The sequence below is a fragment of the Zingiber officinale genome, chromosome 3B (genome assembly GCF_018446385.1).
Source record: "Zingiber officinale cultivar Zhangliang chromosome 3B, Zo_v1.1, whole genome shotgun sequence".
Classification (NCBI taxonomy): domain Eukaryota; kingdom Viridiplantae; phylum Streptophyta; class Magnoliopsida; order Zingiberales; family Zingiberaceae; genus Zingiber; species Zingiber officinale.
The window spans coordinates 114,216,007-114,239,865 of NC_055991.1; the positions used below are offsets into that span (position 1 = coordinate 114,216,007).

Genomic DNA, 23,859 nt, shown 5'->3' on the forward strand with positions numbered 1-23,859 from the left:
ATACAGTTGCATTGAGCTTTCAGCATGAGCAACTTGTTGACGAGAAGAAGAATAAATCGTCCGGCCACGAAAAAAAACATTGAGTAGGGAGATTATTGAACGGCCTTCGTTCTTTTGATGACAAAGTGATCTACCACTCTCACTGAGTTGACAGGGTCTGTGCCTGAGGCAGCCTTCCACTTGCTAGGGAACCTTCTCTGATGGCTAAGTTGCCGTGGTTGTCTTATTTCCGCATCCCAATCAGGATCTAGTTTCCAACTTTTCGGAACCTGTTCAGCAGAACTTTCCGAGATGAATGGTTTTTTTTTTTTTGTTGTCCTATGGAATGTGTGTATTGAACAATCAAGAAATATGTGGTTTCGGGGTGTAAGATATCAACTAGACCTTTTTAAGCTGTGATATGACGTACAAAAGAAGGCATTACCTTGTCAACTGCAAGAGTGAAGACCTCAAGATCGCCAGAAGTGGTGATGTGGAAGCGAGTAAAAGCTTTGTAATTTGCGATCCGGAGTGATGAGAAAGCTTCATCGAAGTGTAATCGTAACCAATTGACACATATGTACAGATAGCTCCCGAATACAAGAGATACAACAGGGGTGGAGAGCACCCAGAAATAAAGAAACACAGAGGCATAGTAGATGATGGCACTGCCACGGGATAAGGACTCCATACCTCCTTTGCATATGTTACTTCTAGTAACAGCCATCAACTGCAAAACTTCTATGAATATTATTACGAAGAAAGATGAAGAAATGCAGAATCATGAGGCATAAATAGGAATTACCTCTGGAACATCAAAGGCGGACATGAGGTACTTTATGCATGCTGGATAAAGTCCAAACGTCCATTTCTCCATGCGAGCACGGAGACCAGTAGGATCTGGGAAATGCTCACTCTCCATTGCCTGGTACCATTCATAGAGTGTGTGATAACCTTTGATAAGAAGAGCATGATAGTCAATGTTTGGATTGAACACTTTAAGAAACGAGCATTAGATTCATATTTATATTCCAATTATTGTAGTCAAATGTCCCTAACTTTCTCTTTTAGTACCTAATAACATCGATTGTTTATTTGAACTACTTTTTGCATAGAGGCTTCAAAATTTTGCTATAACTACCATAATAGATCTTTAACTGAAAGACTTGAAGCAACAGGTATGTTAATTTGCAGCAAAAATAGTGAATGTTATTATCAGACTTACAATCATGCACATAGCGGACAAATGAAGTGGCTTTCTTGTGTAGACTACTAGTCAAAATATGAGAATATTTATGCACCTGAAGTTGCTAGAAGATGATTACGAATACACATCTCGATACCCAACTCCAACAGCAACATTAGAATAAATGAGGCAACCATATGGGCAAACACATGAACAAAACCAAGTAAAGCCCGTCTTCTACGTGATAACTTTGCAGGAACAAATGAATATGATGACAATATCAATATGAGAGTTCCTGCTGAAGACACATACGAGTGTTGCAACATGTAAACAAAAGCATTGAACATTCTAAACAAGAAGCTCTTTATGCGACCAGCCCAAGAATCTTCTTGTAATATTTGTACAACATTACACTGCAATAGCAAACACCAAAAGGTGAGTGTTTGAGATCTAGTATAGTGAGATCTTAGAATAAAAATTCACATTTGAAGCTGGACATATGTAACTTAAAGAAAGATGATGAACTGAATCCTAGTTTTTCCATAGATTTGTCCATTTTCTTTTGTAACCACCACCTGGAAATAAAGCAAAGTTATCTCAACCAGATCAGATTGGCCGGTCAACTAAGCCTGGAACCAGCAGCAAATCCAGTCTGGTCAAGTAACAAAATGAGATATGCAATCAACTTAGAAAAAACTGGTCAGTCCAGCTGGGTTCTGAGCAAACTGTAAACCAAGTGACCATGAAAAAATCAGTTGAACGGGCCAGATTGTAAAATTGTAGATTTTTGTATAAAACAAAAACATTATACTTCGAACAATTTACTAGCAGAGGCAATGTCTAAACCAGACCTTTTTGAAGAGAAACTACTTACTTAGGGATTTTTGACAGTTGAGACTGAATATATGAACTATACTGCTTTTGAAAAGACAAAAGTTATTGAATGACAAAGAAGTAAGGGTATCAATCCACGTTGGTTAATATGCAATTTCTCAGATCATAACATAGTCCAACACAATAGAATTATGTTAATATAGTGTGTTTTGGAAAAAAAAAATTCCCCTTTTTATCCTTATTTAACACCAAATCTAGGGCAGTCAGACCAATAAACTTGACCTGGTCAATCCCTGAGTCAACTTCCAGATCGATGATTGACCCATTGGTTCAACCAGTGAACCAGTGCTTAGAACTTCATTCAAGTCAATGCATAACACAGTAAAATTGAGGATTCCAAGATTATCTGGAGATATATCCATTTCTTGAAACAGTGAAGAGAAAATAAAGTATTGCAGGGCTTGGTTTAAGAATTTTATATTTTTACTTTTGATACATTTGTATTCTTTCCTGAGGATTCAATACAATATTAATGATGCCTCTTTCAGGTTAGCTTCCAGATTATCTATGTATAACCTTGATAAATTGAAGAGGATAATATACAGTTCAATCATTTTTAATTGTCACTCCAAGATAGATAAACCTAGTGCTCAGACACTGAGTTAAGAATAGAGAAAGAGAATAATAACTAATTTTGTTCGTTGTTCTAAGTCTTGTTTTATTCAAGTGGATACATCCAACAAAAGGTAAGGAAGTCACGTGAATGGGAAAAGAATATGAAGCTAATATGGCATTTTATCGTGGTAAATTAGGATACAGTATGTGGAGAATCAGGCATGAAATTAGGAGGATACTGTCATTCATTAACAGTGGTAAAATAATTAAATTCTCTTAGTTCTATAACTTGTTGAAGAAGACCACGCTTAGTCAACATTTTTTTACCTTCTAAATGAGATTGTTTATTCCTTTGCATGGTGTCGCCCACTGGCTGTCATCTCTCAACAAGGTATACTATGCCAATATTGGTCCACTTTTTCAGAAAAGGCACATGTCTTTAAGATTGTTCTAATTCGGTAAAATGTTTAGTCCCTTGATAGAATAAAACTTACAAATTAAAGACTTAACTGTGTGAGCATATTTCCTAGGGAAATTATTCTAATAAGTTGTACTTTCAGCATATTACAAATGAAAAATGTTAAAAACAAAAAGAACTATAAGTGATGGAGCATCACCTGTGGGAACGTAGAGAACACCAATATGAAATAGATAATACCACCAATTATATCAAACTGCCAATTTTTCTTACGAAACTTTAGAATATTGCCCAATGCTATCTGAAAGAGATTGTGAGTGGATCAAACAAATATTCAATCACTGAGGTAAATATAAGACAATTAATAAAAATTTGGTATTTGGCAAAAAAAATGTGAAAACTAAAGACTAATTTTCACCTTACTCGAATCATCAAAGGATGGGTATGTAGCCCTTCTCTCATAAAAAGCTCCATCATATTCCTTGAAATCCTGAAAGACATGTGTCGGATGCAAAAAGGCCCCACCACAACCATTTACAAGAAGGTGTTGTGCATGAACAGATTTCTTTGAAGAAGGAAGAATGACAGTATGGCGCATGTAATGATGTAAATCTCCTGCCATTCTAAGTTTGCATCTTCCCTTCAGGTATTCACGAATTAAGTGAGATGTATTCTTCCCAGTAGTCTCATTCCAGTACCAATCAAGTAACCAGTTTGGCTCATGTGTCATGACAATAACAGAGTCATTCTCACCAACCTATGGAGACCTTGCAAGTATGAGAGGATAAAATACAATTATTAAACATTAATATATATGTTTTGTGAAAAATAATACTTCAAATTTTTAAATGAATTACCTGATTTATATGAAAATATTATAAATTTTAAATATATATATTTGAAAAATATTATACTACAATTTCTAAACCTACAGACATAATTGATTGAGGTTTTAACCATTGCTGAATGTGTTAACCCTTTCCTTGCACATCACACCAACCAAAAAACCACAACCTTTTATTTAGAAGTAATCATTATCAGATGGCTTGAATATTGGTACAAGTGATTCATAGTCCAAAAAGGTAGCTAAAACTTGGCAACAGAAAAATCTAAAGCGCGAGAGCTTCTGTCCTTCTATGCTGAATTCCCAAAGTTCAATAAGCAAGAACAGGCTATTGTGACAAAAAATAGAGCAATGTGATGCTATACTGCAACTGAGTAAAATAGAAGCAAAATGTACCTTGTTTTTACATAGCTCTGCAAAAAACTTGAACTGGTAAACATCAATGTCACAGTGTAGAGCTAGATCAAGACCAAATACCCACCATCCCTTTGGAAGTTGCAAGGCAAAATAACTTTTCTTCTGAGGCAAGAGCCACCCACCCAACCAGCTCTTGTGACATATGTATCTCATAAAAGTATGTAGCCCATCAAACCAGTCTGTAGATGTGAAAATTGTCCTAAAATCAATTTTGGTCTCCCTTGCCAAAAATGACAAAATGCTAAGAACTGCATTTACAGTAACTACAGTTAATTTTTCGAAAAGATAGTTATGAGAGCCCACAAGCACTCACACAGTCACACATATGTGGGTGAATGTAGGTTTCAACCCCAAACCTTGGCAACAACTTTCAAGGACCTTTACCAACTGAGCTAGTTGGCACCCTAAATAGTTAATTACTTATACCTCATGTGGAAATAAAATAACTAATGAATTGTCATGAAGTAACCAAATCATTGTGATAATATTAAAGACATAATTTCAGGGCTCATGCATGTTTCATCTAGAAAGTACCATGATTTCCAGGAATTAGGAAACACTGAGGCCCATCATACTGACGTAGTTCTGAAATTCCATAAGGAACCTCTGGCTTATTGAATGCTATATGCTCAGACTTGTACCAAGGTGGAGGTTGCAGAGCACATTCAAATGGAGAGAAAAATCGCCTCTCATAAGTAAATGCTGAAGGGTTAGGATACCTGTGCAATAACTAAATTAGCAAAGTTAACTTGGAAGTATAACATCTATAAAACTATTAACACGTCCCTAGGAACTATTTATTCTGGAAATTTTAACTCATAGATAATCAATCTAAATCACAAGAATCAGTAATTACACATCCAAATTGGCAATCATAATTCTACACTTGGACATATTCTTCAAGTTATAGCCCAAATGACATAACACAAACTTTGACTATAAACAAAGACTACATTCTGGATTTTGTTTGACTTAAATCAATAATTCACATGCAATCAAAAGATTAGATGCATAACAATCAATCAGTGGGAAGGTGCTATATGGAATCTGTCAAGAAAAAGTATGTAGACCACATGGTCTAGCAGAAAATCGTTGTCCTTTGTAACAACCATTTAATTTGATTGTCTTCATTCTTTAGAATTAGATATCAAAACAACAGCCATATTTTGTAAATCATCAAGGAATACAAGAAGCTAGCCTTCAAGACTAAGCCAGTTAACTTTGTACGGATTTTTGAGAAGAAGAGTTCCATCAATTGACAAAAATACTTTCCACTAGATATTTTTATACCTCTCCAATCAAACCAATCTGTCAAAGGATTAACTCCCTATTGAGCAAAAAATCAAGTGTATTTTTCTCTGACACAATATCTGGAGTTGTCCATAACGACTATTTAAAGTCATCCCAAAAGCAGTAAAAACATGAAAAAGGGAAAGGAAAGGAGAGAGGAGAGAGGGAACTAGAGAATTCACAAGCAATGACATTAGAGGAATGAATATTCCTAGCATTACAATGAGAGAAATCAAAAGTAGAGTTGACAATCAAGTTATTAGATCTTGATTTGATTCTAAGATTATGAGTTAACAGCATAGTTAGCTGCAGATAGATAACTTTAACCTAGAATCATCGAGAAAATAGTATTTCCATAGAGATTGGATGGATACGTTAGTTGTTCATATATGATATCAGCTATTAAAAAAGTTTGGGTATACCAGTAATGGCGTTTTGGTTTTTGATGACAGTTAACTATAGACTAAATGACTTAACAAAATCTCCTCTAATTGCTTTATCTATAACCACTTGACGGTTTTGTCTCCTTCATCTGATACTCATGCTCTCTCGTGAAAAAAAAACACCAGAAATATAGAGCAGAAAGTTAGCACTGCTATATACTATAGGTTTTATTCGTTGTTTCTGCATTTTCAACAAATTAGTATTAAAAATTTGAAATATTACAACCGGTCAACCAATGGGTTGCAGTCTCATGAATATTGATTGCATTAAAGAATCACAAACCATATACAGATTCATGTTAATGAGGAATGTAGTTTTTCACAAAAATTGCGCAAAGCACTTGTAAGATTTCTAGGTCAATATATTTTATTGATGCTATATTTATTCTGTGAAATATAGCATGTACCAGAGCTCAAAATCATAAATATAAAAACTATCTCAGGTCATTAGACAGCTTGATGAGCAATTTAGATTATTTTCCTTAGGCCTTTTACTTTCTCGAATACTGTTTTGCTAAAGAATATCGCTGACAAAGGTTAGACTAGCTTACGCCAGATCTCCTCCAATAAGAAGTAGATCACCACGGGGAAGAACACAGATGGAGTTGCTAGACTTAATCTGAATGGAAGGCTGGGCCAATAGTCGAGCCACTGCATAAGATGAGTTTCCACCATCCCCAGTGTCTGCAATAAAATCAAACCACAGCTCATCTCGATCGTTAAGGTGATCATAGAACAGATCACCATCTTTTGCTTCTTCAGGTTTATTGCTCATCGCAGCCTGGTTCCAAAGAATGCACAAACTAATGAGAATGGAAAAGTTTTGACCAGGATTACATTGTAGGAGGCTAAACCAGCAATAAACCAAAACAATGGAATACAGAAACAAAAAGAAATAATGTAATGAACAAAATACTTCTGATATAATAGACTCAATTTGCATGGTTCAGTCATTACTTGGTTAAAGAAACTGGATCAGTTACCCTGAAAAGGTAAACCCAAATCTAGTTTCAATCCAAATTCACTATGTTGTAAGATACAGATACTTTAACCCTACAATTAGAATCCATTACAGCAACTAGAAAACTTATTATACTCACCATGAAATAGTGAAGTTATTAGATGCTTCAAGATTTAAAGTAATTCCCAAATGCAAAACTTCAATGATTGCTCAACTTCATCATTATGACATGATAGGAATGATACCTCAGTGCATGAGGTTCCCTCCAACACAGGGTCTAGAAAGGGTCAAATATACATGACTTACTCTTAAATAGCAAATAAGTTCAATGTGTCAACAACAACGACAACAATAACAACCAAACCTTATCCCACTAGGTGGGGTCTGCTATATGGATCCTTTTACGTCATAAACTCTATTTCCTACTATATCATCATCTATACTTAAATATATTTTATCTTGTTTTATTGTTACTAACCAAGTCTTTTTTGGTCTCTCTCTTCCTCATTTGATGTGTGTGTTTATTATAGTTTCACATCGTCTAACTGGAATATTTATTGAGCGTCTAAGTACAACTCGTACCATCTTAAACGTGTCTCTCAGAATTTTCCCTCAATAGATGCAACTCCGACTTTCTCTCTAATGCTCTCATTTCTTATTCTATCCATCCTCGTATGTCCACACATCCACCTTAGCATCCTCATCTTTGCAACTCTCATCTTCTACTCATATGCTCGAGTCATAGCCCAACATTCGGCCCCATATAACATAGCAGGTCTAACTATGGTTTTGTAGAACTTTCCTTTAAGTTTTAAAGATATCTTGGGGTCACATAAAACACCCAACACTCGTCTCCATTTCAGTCAACCTGCTTGTATTCTATGTAAGACATCTTTCTCAATCCTTCCATCATTTTGCAAAAATGATCCTAAATATTTAAAATCTCAGTTCCTGGGCAACTCATCATCTCTTATCTTAACAATTGTCTCATTACGTTTAATATTGTTAAACTTAAATTTCATATATTTTGTCTTTATTCTACTAAGCCTAAAACTTTTCCCTTCTAGTGTTTCCCGCCAAGATTCTAGTTTAGCATTTACGCTTTCACGTGTTTCATCTATCAAGACAATATCATCTACAAACAACATGCATCATAGTACTGTGTCTTGAATGTGTGTAGTAAGTTCATCCATAATTAGTGTAAAAAGATAGGAACTTAGAGCTAATCCCTATCTTTATTGGAAATGTTTCAGTTACTCCGCTTAAAATCTTTACTCTAGTCATTACATCCTCATACATATCCTTAATTAATTCAATATATGTTACGTTAACACCTCTCTTTTTGAGAATTTCCATATAATTTCTCTTGGAACTCTATCATAAGTTTTTTTTTAAGTCAATGAATATTATGTGTAGATCTTGTTTTTGCTCCGATATTTTTCAATTAGTTGTCTAAAAAGATGTATAGCTTCTATTGTCAACCTTCAAAGCATGAACCCAAATTGATTTTCAGTCACCGTGGTCTCTTTTCTTAATCTTTTTTCTATTACTTTTTCCCAATGTTTTATAGTATAACTCATTAGCTTAATACCCCTATAATTTACACAATTTTATATATCTCTCTTATTCTTATATAAGGGAACTAGGAGCATTTTTTTCGTTTTTAATATCATGTTAAATAATTTTGTAAGTCATTCAATACCTTGCTTTCTTAAGCAGTTCCATACCTTTATCAGAATATCATCTAGTCCAACAGTTTTTCCATTATACATCTCATTTAAAGCTTATTCTACTTCTGCGGTTTAGATTCTATGATAAAAATTTAAATTTATATACTCATTTGACCTACTTAATTACCTAAGTTAGGTTGGTCACATAAACTTTCATTCAAAAGTTGATGAAAATACCTCTTCTACTGCTCTTTTATTTTTCTATCGTTTACTAGTACCCTATTAGAGCAACTTCAACGCTGTGATTTATTATGGCTACGTTTGGTAGGGTGTAATCTGCATTATAATGTAATCAAGATTACATTACAAGGTTGATTATTTTGTTTGGTTTAATTTTAAACTTGTAATGTAATCTGGATTACAAAAGGTAGTGAAGTTTTTGTAATCTGGATTACAAAGCAAATACTATGTAATCGGATTACATTACGAGGTCACCGTTTAACCAAAATTTAAATGTCGAATATACCCCTAGTCCACCGTGGCTGCCATCCACTGCCGCCGGCGACCACTGCCACCCGCCTGCCGGTCGTCGTCGGCCGCCGGCGGTGATCGTCGGTCATCGCCGGCTGCCGACGATCACTGTCGATGGCCGGAGACCACCGACGATCGCTGGCGACCACCGCGTGCGGGCCATCGATAGAGGTCGCAGGATATTTTTGTCATTTTATAGTAATACAAATTACATTCTTTATAAAAAATAATGGACACCAAACAAAAGAATGTAATCATCCTTGTAATCAAAGATTACATACATTACATTACCAAACGTAATAATGTAATCAAGATTACATTACATTACATTACAAATTTGATTACATTACACCCAACCAAACGTAGCCTATATGTTATAACGTCACTTCGACATTAAAACCATTATGGAGGGGTGTTCTAACACCCCTCCGCTTGAACGCGTTCAAGCAAACATGGGGTGGGCCCGACTGGCCCACCCCGTGTGTATATATATATTTTTTAATTTTATTTATTAAAAATTTATAAATTTTAAAATTAAAAATTAAATAAAATGGTTAGTTTTTTAATGATTATTTTTAACGGCTATTTTTTTACGGCTAGTTCAAAATTCCATCTATAAATACCGACCAATGTATACACATATTTTCATTCCAACTCACTAAACTCTCCAATTCCACTCTCTAATATTCTCTCCATCTATTCTTTTAAGTTCCTACAATCTTATTTTCAATTTGAAATGGATGAAAATAATAAGGCATTTTTTACAAATTTCTTGAATTCTACAAACAACCCGCAAGAATATTCATCTTCCCAAAATCCACAAATTCCACCAAATTATCAATACTCACATCCATTTCCAAATATGTCGTTTCCTCCACAAAATTTCAAAATTTCGAAGGTTATGAATCATCCAAATTATGCCCTCAAGTCCATATCAACCGCTTCTAGCTGAATATTGGCAAACATGAGTCACCAGATTTCACTGTCGGTTGTTCATGGATATGGTACTGCACACAACTGGTATGCCTTTCACTCCTCCGATGTCGAATGAACCTACAACTCGACTTTTGTCCGGGAGACTCAACTTTCCACCATGAATCCCCAATTGAGATGGTCAATTTTGAAAAATGGTTTCAAATCACGAGGGTACAAGAAAGCGTTCAACTTGGACAAAGGCTAAAGACGAGGTCTTAGCAAGAAGCTTTGTCACTATCAGCGATGATCCAATAATCGACAATGATCAAAAGGCGGATGCTTTTTGGAGACGTGTTGCAAGCTACTACAATGAGAATCATCCTCAGGTTCAAACATCAGAAGTGCAAATGTTATATGATCACATTGGCACAATACAATTCAAAAGAAGGTATATCGATTCAACGCAAATTACAATAGTATTTACAGTTCATATCGAAGTGGTCATAGTGACGAAGATATATTGAGGTATGCATACGAAAAATATCGATCCGAAAACAATGGCGTTGCATTTAATCTCGAGCATGTGTGGAGAATTGTCAAAGACCGCTCAATGTTTACTCCACAGTCCGCTAATCACTTTGTGGCCACAAAGAAGACGAGGACCTCAAGTCGGGAGCAAGCAACACCTCCTCCAACCAAGATGTGAGTATAGACCTGGATGATGAAGATACTCGCCCAATGGGACAGAAGCAGCAAAAAAAAAGGGAAAAGACAAAGTAAAATCAACCATGGAGGATCCGACACTAAACTACAATAATATTTTCGCAAAGTTCACTGAGTACACAAGCGTGAAGAAGTCCAAAGTCGATCTGAAACAAAAGTAACTCAAGTAGAGGAGATTAAGGCAAAAGTTGCCTTATCTAAATTTGAAGCTAAGAATCGTCGCTTGAAGCTGAAGGAGTACGAAATATTGAACAAAGACACCTCGCAAATGACAAAGGAGCAGCTTATCATACATGAATGTCTATGCCATGATATTAGGTCGAGATGGAATATCTAAATTGTTTACTCAACGTTCATTTTCTAATATTATTGTATTTTCGAGTGATTGTAAGTTTTAACTATTGTATTTCTCATTTTAATTAATGTGATTTTCAATTATTATAATTTTGTAAAATAGTCGTTGTAAACTAGTCGTTGGAAACTAGCTGTTAGAAACTAGCTGTTGCAAACTATGCATTACAAACTAGCCGCTGCAAACTAGCCGTTGCAAACTATGCATTACAAACTAATCGCTGCAAACTAGCAGTTACAAACTAGTTGTTGCAACTAGCCGTTGCAAACTAGCTGTTGCAAACTAACTGTTGCATAAGAAAAATAATATATATAGACACATTGTGCTATGAGATTTTCATTTGACTATAACGTGCTTCCTCCAAAAATGTCTCATTCTATAGGCAGCTCTGGCTCAAGTTCTAGCTCGACAAGCGAAGACGAAGTCCGTGTTGAAATCGATAAGCAAGCTTATGATCCAGGTGAAGAACTGATGTTATTGGTTCTTCAACAACACCAACAACTTATGGAAGCATATCGGAGGGAGGACACACACAAAAGAAGAAAGTTCATCCAAAGAAATCGTGAAGTCGGGCATGAGAGGCTCGTCAATGATTATTTCTCTATAAACCTGGTGTATCACGATGAAATATTTCGAAGACGATTTCAAATGCGACGAGAGTTATTCCTCCGTATAGTGAATGCATTAGAGAATCATTTAGTGTTTTTTCAACATAGGGGCAATGTCGTGCGAAGAAAAGGGTTGTCACCACTACAAAAATGCACAGCTGTGATTCGTCAACTGGTTTACAGAGTCCCCGCTGACCATCTTGACGAGTACCTACGTATGGGTGAATCAACTGCCATTAGGTGTCTTTTCAATTTCTGCGAATACGTGGTTGAAATATTTGGTGATAGGTACTTGAGAAGGCCAAATGTTGATGATGTTCAACGTCTTCTTCAAATGCATGATGAGAGGCACGGCTTCCTTGGTATGTTGGTAGCCTTGATTGTATGCACTGAAATGGAAAAATTGTCCAGTTGCTTGGAAAGGTCAATTTACAAGGGAGCATAGGTCACCAACAATCGTGCTTGAAGCGATCGCGTCTCATGACTTGTGGATATGGCATGCATTTTGGGGTCGCCGATTCACGTAACAATATTAACGTGTTATATGAATCTTCCATATTCAACAACGTCTTACAAGGAAATGCGTCGGAGCTTAATTTCACAGTGAACAGCACTGCATATACGAAAGGTTATTATCTAACGGATGGAATATATCCCGAGTGGGCTACTTTCGTTAAGGCTTTTCCTTGCCCGGAGGATCCAAGAGGAAGTTGTTTAAGAAAAGACGGGAATCTGCAAGAAAAGATGTCAAACGGGCATTTGGGGTACTCCAATCTCGATGGCCAATTGTCAGAGGTCCAACTCGTTATTGGTATAGGAAAAATTTAAAACAAATCAAGTTAGCATGCATTATTTTGCATAACATGATTGTTGAGGATGAGGGAGGTAACATGACAAATTGGTACAACGATGAAGGTGACGAACCCGCACAACCTATCCATGGCTCAAACCAAGGATTTCAAGATTATCTTCGAACAAATTTTGAACTACGTGACACTCAAGTTCATCACCAACTTCGTGCTGACTTAGTTGAGCATATTGGGGGGCAATACAACAACAATCCGTGAATTAGTATTTCATATATTATTTTTAATTTCATCATAGTGTAGTTTATTTAAGTTATTGTTGTATTTCAATTTTATAATTACATGGTAACTTAAAATAAATTTCGTTTTCTCAACTTTATAATTTTAGCCGCTTAGTTGTAATTTCGTTTTCCCAACTTTGAAATTTTGTTTTCTCACAAACATCTATTTTATTTAATAAATATATATTAAAAAATAATATTATTTTTGAAAAAAATAAAATTATATTTTTAAAGTAAGATTATTATTAAAAATAATAATAATAATTTAAATATTTTAAAATATATTTAAAATGTATTTATTTAATATGATATAATTTTAAGATAATTGAGTGGATTGTGAGACCCATAAATAATGAGTGTTAATGTTAAAAGGAATGTGGGTGAAAGAAGGATGTTGTTATAATGAGTATGTGGCAGTGGACCCATGCTTTTTATGAGGTGGTAAGTGTTATAACGATGTAGCGTTGTGGATGCCCTTACATTCATCTTTAATACATTTTATTTAGATAAGATCTTTTGTCTTCCTTTCTCTCACTTTAACTATTCTATAAATGTCTCTTTCCCCTTCTTTTGTATCTAATTTTTGATATAATCGTTCAAAAGTTTCATTCTTTGCTTCATTCACTACTTTCTAAGCCTCTTTCTTAGCTATTATATATTTTTTAAAATTTTTCTAGTTCTTACAAATATATAATTCCTTATAAGTTGTTTGTTTTTCCTTTACTTTCTCTTGTTCCTTCTTATTCCACTACCAATTGTGCAAAAAGGCGGGTCCCGCCGCCCAGCGGCCCCCTAGGCCTAGCCCCACAGGGATCCTAGGAGGAGGTAAATCAGCGGTGAATGCTGACCCGGGTAAAGTGTGGTGTCTCCGGAATTTAACACAACCGGCCCAGATTCTTATTCCACTATTCCACTACCAAGATTCCTTATTTAGTGGTGCATGTCCCTTTGATTCACCGTGTACACTCTTAGCTACTATTTCAACTTTGATACCATCTTATCTCATGTCGTATTTGTTAGGACCAAAAGAATTAAGATATCTCCATAATGGTGTGATACTGTCCACTTTGGGCCTAAGCCCTCATGGTTTTGTTTTTGGACTATACCCAAAAGGCCTCATACAAATGGAAATATCTTTCTTTTATAAACTCGTGATCTTTCTCATGTGTTTTCAATATGGGACTATATTTGTAACCTTACAACCCAGCAATCCTTCCCTCAAACAAAGGACCACAGGGTCCCCCTCAAGTGGAAAAGCCTATCCGTTTAACGTCTGATTCTCAATCCACCAGGTCTTCTTGCCTTGCAGTCCGACCAACCTACTAAGACTTCCTTGCCTAGCCGCAACTAGGACTTCCTGTCCCTCGGTCCAACTGACCTACTATAACTTCCTTACCTAGCCACAACTAGGACTTCTTGCCCCTCGATCCAACCGACCTACTAGGACTTCTTGCCTGGTGTCTGGTCTTCTTGATCCGGACATGAGAGTCCCCACTTCCTTTGTTCGAGGTCAATATTCTACTTACATGGCTCGATTAAATCATAACTCTTGTGCACAGTTAACGGTTAGATCTTCTGGTAGTCCGGACTCTGATATTTGTTATGACCAAAAGAATTTAGATAGCTCCACAATAGTGTGATATTGTACACTTTAGGCTTAAGCCCTCATGGTTTTATTTTTGGGTTATACCCAAAAGGCCTCATATCAATGGAGATATTTTTATCTTATATACCCATGGTCTTTCCCATATGTTTTCAATATGGGACTATATTTGCAACCTTGCAACATCAACAGTATTAGAGTCACCATATATTTCACCTAATACTTGTACTCCTACCTTTTCCTTAAATATTTTTTGCTTCCCATTCTTTAACTTTCACCACTTAATTCTAGGAGTCGTATATATTTTCTTTCTATTTATATTATATTTGAGGCATATATCCAACACTACTAACTTATATTGGGTAGTTAAGCTTTCTCCAAAGTTGACCTTGCAATCTTTACAAATCTTTCTATCCTTCTTTCTAACCATAAGAAAGTCAATTTGCGATTTATTATTCTCACTTTTGAACGCCACTGAGAGTTATTCTCTTTTCTTAAAAAATATATTAGCTAATATAAGGTAAAAATCTAATATAGTTTTCCCTTCTTCATTTCTCGTTCCAAACTCATAACCCTCATGTATTCTCTCATATTCCTCATTTTTCACTCCGACATGCCAATTTAGATCACCTCCTATTAAAATCATTTCATTTGGCAGAATGTTTTGTAATACTTCATCTAAGTCATCCCCAAACCTTGATTTGGTAGCTTCATCTAATCCTACTTACGGTGCATATACGCTAATTATGTTTATAGTTTCTTTCGCCGCTATTATCTTAAGGGTTATAATTCGATCTCCTTTTCTAACTACTCCTACAACTTCATCCTTCAACGAACTATGTACAACAATACTCACTCCATTTCTTAGTTTACCCTTTCCTATATATCTTAACTTCAAACCTGAGTTCTCTATCTTCTTTACCAATGTTCTAAAATGCACCCTAAGCGGCTATCTAAGCGCCACCTAGGCGCTCAGCTGCCGGCACCCGCACCGGAAAGGTGTTGGGCGTCAAGCCTAGGCAGCCCAGCCGCCTAGGCGACGTCGGACTGCGCTCGACGTCGCAGAAATTTAGGAATTTTTTTAAAATGTTTTTTTTCAATTTAAAGCCCTAAACGGCTAAACCTTATTCGATCTCACCGTTTCGACTGCCTCTCGCCTTCTCCGGAAGAGCTGTGAGTTTTAAAATTTATTTTATATTTTGAAGCAATTTTTTTCGCCTCCCGCGATGCTGGAAGCATCGCGGGACTCGTCTGGGTCGCCGGATGAGTCACTGGAAGCTTTTGGCGGCACCTGAGGTTTCCAACGGAGCAAGAAGCATCGAGGACGCGCCTAGCGCCAAAAGCATCCGGTGCCTCCGGAAGCTTCCGACGACTTGTCCGACGACCCAGACACGTCCAGGAAACCGCTCGCTGCCGCTAGAGTTCTGAGCAGCTATGCCACGTCGCGCGTGGCGTTCAGCACTCATTCTTGTTTTAATTTATTTATTATTTTTAAAATTTATGTATTATTTAATTAATTCAACAATTCTCACTTAAATAGGGTAATTTAAATAAGCTTTTATACACCCTAATTAAATTATCCCAATAAATTATATATAAAAAAATATTTAAAATTAAAATCTTTTTATAAATTTTATGAAGTTATTTATATTCTAATAATATTATATTTCAAATTTCAAAATTCTAATAAATATTATTAATTAATTTATATTCTAATATTTAATATTTAAAATTAAAAAATTCTAATAAATTTTGTTAATTCATATAAATCATATTTACATTCACAATTTTATATTTAAAATGTTAAAAATATATAATAAATTTCATTAATTTGTATAAATCACATTTATATTCTGACTCTTAAATAGGGTAATTTTAATAGGCTTTTATACATCCTAATTAAATTATCCTAATAAATTATATAAAAAATATATTTAAAATTAAAATCTTTTTATAAATTTTATTAAGTTACTTATATTCTAATAATAGTATATTTCAAATTTAAAAATTCTAATAAATATTATTAATTAATTTATATTCTGATATTTTATATTTAAAATTAAAAAAATCTAACAAATCTTATTAATTCATATAAATCATATTTATATTCATAATTTTATATTTAAAATGTTAAAAAAATCTAATATATTTTATTAATTATTTAATCCATATAAATTACATCTATATTCTAATAATATTTTTTACTGATCTATATTAATATTTTTTATTGATTTATATCCTATAAATTTATTCTTAAATCACTTTTCAGGTAATCACAATTACAATGGCGAACAATAGGCATCCATCACTCAACCTGAATCCGAGATTTTTAGGAGAAAGTCAAATGACATCGGATGAGAATTTGGGATGTTGATTGATCCTAAGAACTTCGATAAAATTAAATGTAAGTTGTGTGAAAAAATGATATCAAGGAGTGTATAGGAAGGAGCGCATAGCAAATATACCTACAAATGTATCTGGTTGTCAAGATAATATGTTTGTACAGGCAACTTGTCAATGAATACCATACATGATGTTTGAAAGACTCTTAAAATTCACAAGAAAGTATATTAAATGAATGAAAAGTTTAGCTTAAAGAAAGTTACCAACATTAACAAACACAAGAGAAAAAATAATATAAAAGGTCAACTAATGAAAAAATCCACCTAGGATGAATCTGAAGACCGTGAAGATGGCATGAGTTGAGTATGTCTATGAGTAACATGTCATAATCCTTTCACAGTAGATTCCAACAAAAAATAGAAGTAAGCACTATCTCTTAATAAGGGTGATGCAAAGATGGGCTTTGGTTCACACTAATTATAAATTTTTCATGTTGATGTTGTTGCAATTTCGGTCTACGGGTGTAATGATAGGTTTCACCTATGTGAATTGAAATGCAACATGATTTCAAACTTTGTATCACATTTTATACTGAAGTTTCTTAAATTCATTATTTGTGGTAACTGGTAACATGTTCTAGATAGTTCTCTCGTATAGAAAGAGAATAACTATCAGTCATTCTTTATATGGTCTCATATGTAAATAGTGAAATTGCAGCACTGGTAATCATATCTCTTTATTTGAATCTGCACAGGCTCTTCTATTGTACTTCCACCCTCTCTGGTACTTGAAACCTAGTGTCCTATGAAATGTATCTATACTGTGTACTTTTGACTTTTCAATCTCTATATTGGATATTCTGGTAGGATGTCCCCATCCAAATTTTCTTTTAAAATAAACAAATATATTGGTAGTTAAGGATTTGTGCAAATCAAGTATAATAGCAAGCTTTGGGTATGGAATTCAATTCAATTTAGTATGGCATCGGAGTGAGAGCTCTTATGTTTGAATCCTTTCAGTGTCAACAATTTAAAAGATAGTAATAGTGCAAGTCAACTCACTATTGGTTTATGTTGCCTACAAACAATTGAGCATAAAAGTGTAGGTTGGGTCTTCCGCCCTCACGGGCTTAGCTTAGTTGGTAAGTGGCAGGTTGATTGTCACATAAGGTCTTGGGGTCGAATCTCGGAGCTAGCGGGTAAATCCCTACAACCCGCGTAATTAGCTGAGTTGGTAAGTGGCAGGTTGATTGCCACATAAGGTCTTGGGGTCGAATCTCGGGGCTAGCGGGTGTAAATCCCTGCAACCCGTGTAAACTCACCCCACTTGCCACTTGCCTTCTTAGTCACCATGATTTACGTCCTCCGTGTTGATCCTGGGGTGGGCTGGCAGGGGCGCTAGGGGCAAGCGTATTCGCCTTTTGCCACGTAAGTTGGGTTTTCCACATTTAAAAAGTAGTATAGTTCCACTGAATCTAATGAAGATAGTACAGACTAAATATGTGAAAGGATTCATATATACGACAAAAAAGTAGGATTAAGCACCTTCTATTGTTTTACCTGCATCATCCTCATATCAAAACGACCAACAAAAAGTGTTACAGAAACTAATAGATCAAATACTGTCTTGAACAAGTCAGTTGAAGTCCTGCAAAAATGTGTAAACAGAAAGGATGAGGTAATGTGCTTCTTGGATCATAGACCAAAACTTCTTTCATCTCTAGAAACTCACCCAGAATACCAAGGAACCATATCCAAGAAATCAGGTTCCACCTGCTTTTTCAACCTTTCATGCTCCGAAATTGACAAGGGGTGAGTTAGAGCCCATCTGTTAAGTAGGGATGATTTATGAGTGCACCTTAAGAAAAATAGAGAAGCTTAAAAAATAACATGCACATTCATAAACAAAAATGTTTGGTGAATCAATCACAATTAATAAATAACAGAAAGACTAGTAAGCTAACTATGAAAACAATCCGTGAGTTTCTTTGTAGTATGTAGGCATCTAACAACAAAAAAATGCATCACAAGTTTCTTTGTCAGACATTTGGTACTATGTTGATTATAGGCCAAATGCTAAATTTAACAATTCAAAGTTTCTAAAATTGAAGGTAATAATGCAGAGTGCAATTCAAATATTTTCCTCAAAATTCCGATTTCTAAATGTAACAGATGTACCAATGTATTGTACACAGAATTAAAGATTTAATTAATTATTATAACATACCCAGTTGATCGCTCAACAACATAGTTAGCTATGTAAAGGCCAATGAACGTTGCCCATAACGAATATATAGGAGATATTTCATCAGATGGACCGGCACATGATCCACTGCAAGCTAACTGGCATATGCATGTTAGACGCACCAAAACTGCATTCTTCTTCAAAACTACAGAAACATTTTTAGCATAATATCATCATACCTCTCCATAAATGACCCACCCTGATAGAAAAGGATAATCACTGGCAGATCCAACTGGAGCAAACCAAGATGAGCAGATTTGATCTTTTAATTCAGACATTTGAAGAAAATTTGACAGCCAGTTGCTCCCATCTTTACTTTTCACAAATAGAGATGAATTGAAAGAATTTCTTTCTCCCAAGAATTTATGCCTTTGAATGGCACGATTACCACAGTGGCTATAAAAAACACAACACCCAATACTTATAACCTGAAAATAGGGAAAGAGGGATCATCAATCAATTTTATTTCATGCAGAAGCCTAAATAGACTTCACAAGTAGGTACTATGATAATACTGACAGTACAATTCTGGAGAATGGTGAATATCTCTGGTTTTTTTCCTGCTACACGAGCAACAAGCCCAACATACCAAAGGCCAAGAAAGATAATATGGAAGACAGTAAGGAATACTATAGATGATACATATATTGTCAGAAACAAGGAAAGATTCATCTTTAAATCCACTCCCATAGACAGAAAACTAGGAAGATGATAGAGAGCTGCTACAAAAATCCAAACAACATACCTGCAATGTAATTAGCTAGTAAATCAGAAAGATCAAAATAAATGACTAATGTAAGTAGCAATCATAAAAATTTGAAAATAAATGTCAGTAAAAATAACCATACCAACGGCTAAAGTTTGAGTAATTTGGTTTAATTCTCTTCCCAATAAATGGTGACGAGAAGAAATAGAAGAATCCAATTAAAAATAGGTACATAGACCACCACTTAATATTGTTGTCCAGTTTCTGTATGAGGGTATGTATATTATCAGATGAAATGAAGAATAAACATGTCACTATCACTGCTGTAATAGTATGCCTTGAATGCTCATGTGGATAAGCATATGTTGGATTCAGGATTGTTGTAACCCTCTCCATTTCGAGGGTATCCAGCAATGAGCTCATAGATTCTTTATCTCCAATCTTCAGACCAACCATCCACCAATCAGAATAACTCCAAGCATGTCCCACAGATTTTCCAATAAATATTTATATAACATCTTCCACAGAATCCATCAAACAATATGTCTAATTCTGCATAGAGAAAATCCAAATAAAACATAAGTCCAACAACCAGAAAAATTAAGAATTGTAGGTTCTTCCTGTTTCTCAAGAGAATGTTATTCTGTTAATATGCCTGTGCATCCATCTGTGTGTTTGTGTATATATAGGACTCCCAAGATATGCTATCAGCCACTTTAAATTGCTCCATACTCTACATTCCTAATAGTCATAGCATCTTGTGAAAAAGACATTCTTTAGTAGGAATGAGAAATACAATCAAAACTGCCTTCGAAATTGTGATGAAGCTATATTTGTCAAAAAGGGCAGCTCGGTGCACGAAGCTCTGCCATGCGGGGTCTTGGGGAAGGATCCATTGTATGCAACCTTACCCTGCATTTTGCAAGAGGTTGTTTCCAAAATTTGAACCCGTGACCTTTTGATCACAAAGCAATAACTTACCATTGTGTCAAGCACTCAAAAAAGAAAAAAATGTCTAATAAGCCCCAAGAATCAAGGAGGCTCTATCATATAAAAGAAGAATTGCATTGTACCAAAGAGTAATACTTAGAGCAACTGTGCATGACTATGAGACTCCAAAAGTATTAGATGATCTTCACGAGAATCTTTTAACTTTCAGCAGCATGATATATGAAGAGAGATAGCATCATTTGTTATTGAGGAAAGGACAAAAAATAATATACCAATAAGCCTTAACCAGTATGAATATGTAAAAGACCTTTTATGGCAGTTAGCATATATCTCCAATTAACAAAATCCAATAATATGAAGGAAAAAAAAAAGCCTTGACAGTAAAAATGGACAAACAACTTGAAGGAGTTAACAGGAGCGGATGTGAGATAGAGAGGCTCACATTCTAAAAATAAGGCTTTATAAATATGATTAAATACCAAGCAGCCCCGGTGCCAAGACATTTATGGTTGAAGGATTGTGCTCTCCTTTGAGTTTAAACATGGTGTAAGAGTCAGGCTCTAGAAAAATGATGTTGAATCTGAGGGGACATGTTAAAAGAAGTGGATGTGAGACAGAGTTAAACTGAGTTAAACTCTATCCCTTTAGTCCCACATCCTAAAAATGAGGTTTATAAATAAGATTAGATACCAAGAGGCCCTGCCTCATAAGTGCTTTAGCATTTTCTCTTTTGGACTTTAACAGAAGGAAAGTGATATCACTGTGCCATCTACTAATCCATCAGTAAAGAGTCTAAATTTAGTGTATCATCTGCTAATACATTTCGATCAAGATTGTGGAGAGAAAATGCCTGGTTCAACAAGCTGTTCCTAACTGAATTTGTAGTCAAAACTCTATGCAGATCAAATGCCACAAATAAACAATATTGGAGAAGGACAAGTACACGGAGAAAACAAATCCTAATCTGGAATCTACTGTTTAAGCATAAAGAAAGAGTTGGGAGTACTCGAGGGTTGTGGATCACATCAGATTGAAGGAACGCCTGTAGCCGAAAGTGGCTCTATTGTATTTAACAAACCAATATCTATCATAGTTGATCTGGTTGTGAGCAGCATCAGATTGAAAGCACACATGTAGCCTAAAATGGATCTATTGTCTTTACAAACCAACATATTTCATGCTTGATGGACACCCAACAGGCTATGTAGCCTAAAAATGAACAATATATGAGTATGGGGCCTGCCTCCGTTTTCTTGGAAACTTTTAGAAGAGTAGTAGACCCTAATGTCGTGGGAACGAAACGGGAAAAAAAAGTTGCTTTTTCCAGCCAACTGTGAAAAAAATAGCACGTCTTGCTGGCTCAATCAAAAATGTAATTCCAAAATATCTACCGAACAAAACTCCCAGTCTTTCTCTATTTTGTAAAATCAATTCGAAATAACTGGTTCGATCCAAATCCGAACAAAAAATAGTTAGTACTGCGCTTTCATATCTGTTATTCTTCCCAAAAAAAAAACATTTTTGATTTAATGTATCATTCTCCCTCCTAATCAACCAGGCCGACGTTCCGCCATCCAAAACTCGTTCTTTTCTCCACAGCCTCAACCAGAAACAACCGCCACCCAAATTACATTACAAAACAAAGCTTACAACGCACGAGAAACAAGTACATCGATTCGAATCGCGGAGTATTACATAATGCCGAAACTCTCATCTGCCGAACACGAACAAAAACGAAAGGAACATGCATCTCCGTAAAATCCAAATCATTTTTCCACAAATCGAGAACGTGGAACAGAAACCAACCGGGCAAAGAGTGATCCGAGAAAAGAAAGAAGATGTAAACGAAATAGGGGAAGCGTGATCGGAGATTGCGACGTACCGGATCCGTGAACCGAGAGAGCGAGCGAGAAGTTGGTATTGATTTGGGCCTCGAATCGCATCAGAACGACACTAAAATAGTTGGGAGGAAGGAGGGAACCGCGATTGGCATATTCTTCTCCAACACGTACGCGGAAGCACAAGCGAAGAAGCGCAAGTGGGAACGTCGTCGTCGATTCCACTCGGGTCCGTGCCTGGTGGAGATGCTACAGTTGCAGATTTACTCCACGAACAATTTAAAATAAAGCCACGAAAATATTTATTGAAATTAGTAATAATGCGCCAAAAATAAACTTGTTCGGAAATTGAAAAATAGAACCGGAAGCATATTCCAAACCGATTTAAAGGAATTTTATTTTTATTCGCTGTCGTTTTTTTCAGAAAATTATCAAATTGGCCCTTTGTTGTTTTGAGATTCTTGAAAATACCCTTTGGAATGACGAGCTATCAAGTTTGCTTGAAATTTTAATTATTTTTTTTTATCATTTTATGTCAATTGTACAACAATCCAAATTAATATTGGCGTTTGAATGAACTTAAAAGAAGTAAAATGGTATAAATTTAAAATAAATTATAGTTCATTAAAGCCAGTATAATGATGACTTTTTAATCATTATTGATGGTCCTAAAGGGTCTTAATTAAAATATATATGTGTGTGTGGGGATGAGTATAATTGTATTGATTTGATATAAATGTAAGATGTTTAAAGCTAATAAATACTTTTGGCCAAATGCTATTAATTATTTTTTATATAAATTTTTAATTTTGATATGAATGATTTTTAAGGTCATCGATAACTACTTTTTAATACTTGATAGAATAATTAATTTTTTATTTTTACTTAGTTCGATTTGGTAAAGAAAATCAATTTTTTATCTATTAATAATATTTAAAACGAATTAATATTATGTTTAAGGTTTTCGAGTTAATTTAACCTCCTTTACTTTTTATAAATGTAATGTATTTAAAGAGGTAATTATAGTGAGTGTAGCGTAAATGCCCCCTTTTCGGCTTTTCTTGCATTTAATATTGAAAGTTTTGCAATATTGAATGATCAAGAAACTTAATAATAAAAATATTTTTTTATTTTTTATTTTTTTTATCAAAAAAGAAGAAGAAGAACACTTCAAGCCAATTTTTCCCACTACATTGTATCTCGAATTTTCTAATCATTTTTTTATAATTAAAATTCCAATTCAGACTTTTATTAATAAAATCGACTATTTTGACCAAACACATCCTCCTTAATTGACTCAA

At 35.0% G+C, this 23,859-nt stretch overlaps 1 protein-coding gene across 3 annotated transcripts; it reads right to left on the bottom strand.

Moving 5' to 3' along the window:
- Positions 1-6: 6 nt before the first annotated feature.
- Positions 7-22,818, bottom strand: LOC121967326. 3 transcript variants are annotated; one of them, XM_042517476.1, is made up of 16 exons: positions 22,603-22,818; positions 19,912-20,321; positions 19,583-19,808; positions 19,243-19,491; positions 19,046-19,161; positions 18,551-18,646; positions 18,379-18,466; positions 6,578-6,807; positions 4,828-5,012; positions 4,273-4,472; positions 3,451-3,789; positions 3,232-3,333; positions 1,281-1,578; positions 785-933; positions 425-709; positions 7-269 (listed from the first exon to the last, which is right to left on the bottom strand). In XM_042517476.1, the coding sequence occupies exons 2-16, from the start codon at positions 20,223-20,225 to the stop codon at positions 93-95; spliced, it is 3,054 nt and encodes a 1,017-aa protein (XP_042373410.1). In that variant the 5' UTR covers positions 20,226-20,321; positions 22,603-22,818; the 3' UTR covers positions 7-92. The 3 variants fall into 3 exon arrangements, 1 of the variants encoding a protein (XP_042373410.1); XR_006107704.1 differs by lacking the exon at positions 7-269 and having other exon boundaries at positions 567-709; positions 785-904; XR_006107705.1 differs by lacking the exons at positions 7-269; positions 425-709 and having other exon boundaries at positions 800-933; positions 1,205-1,578.
- Positions 22,819-23,859: the final 1,041 nt, after the last annotated feature.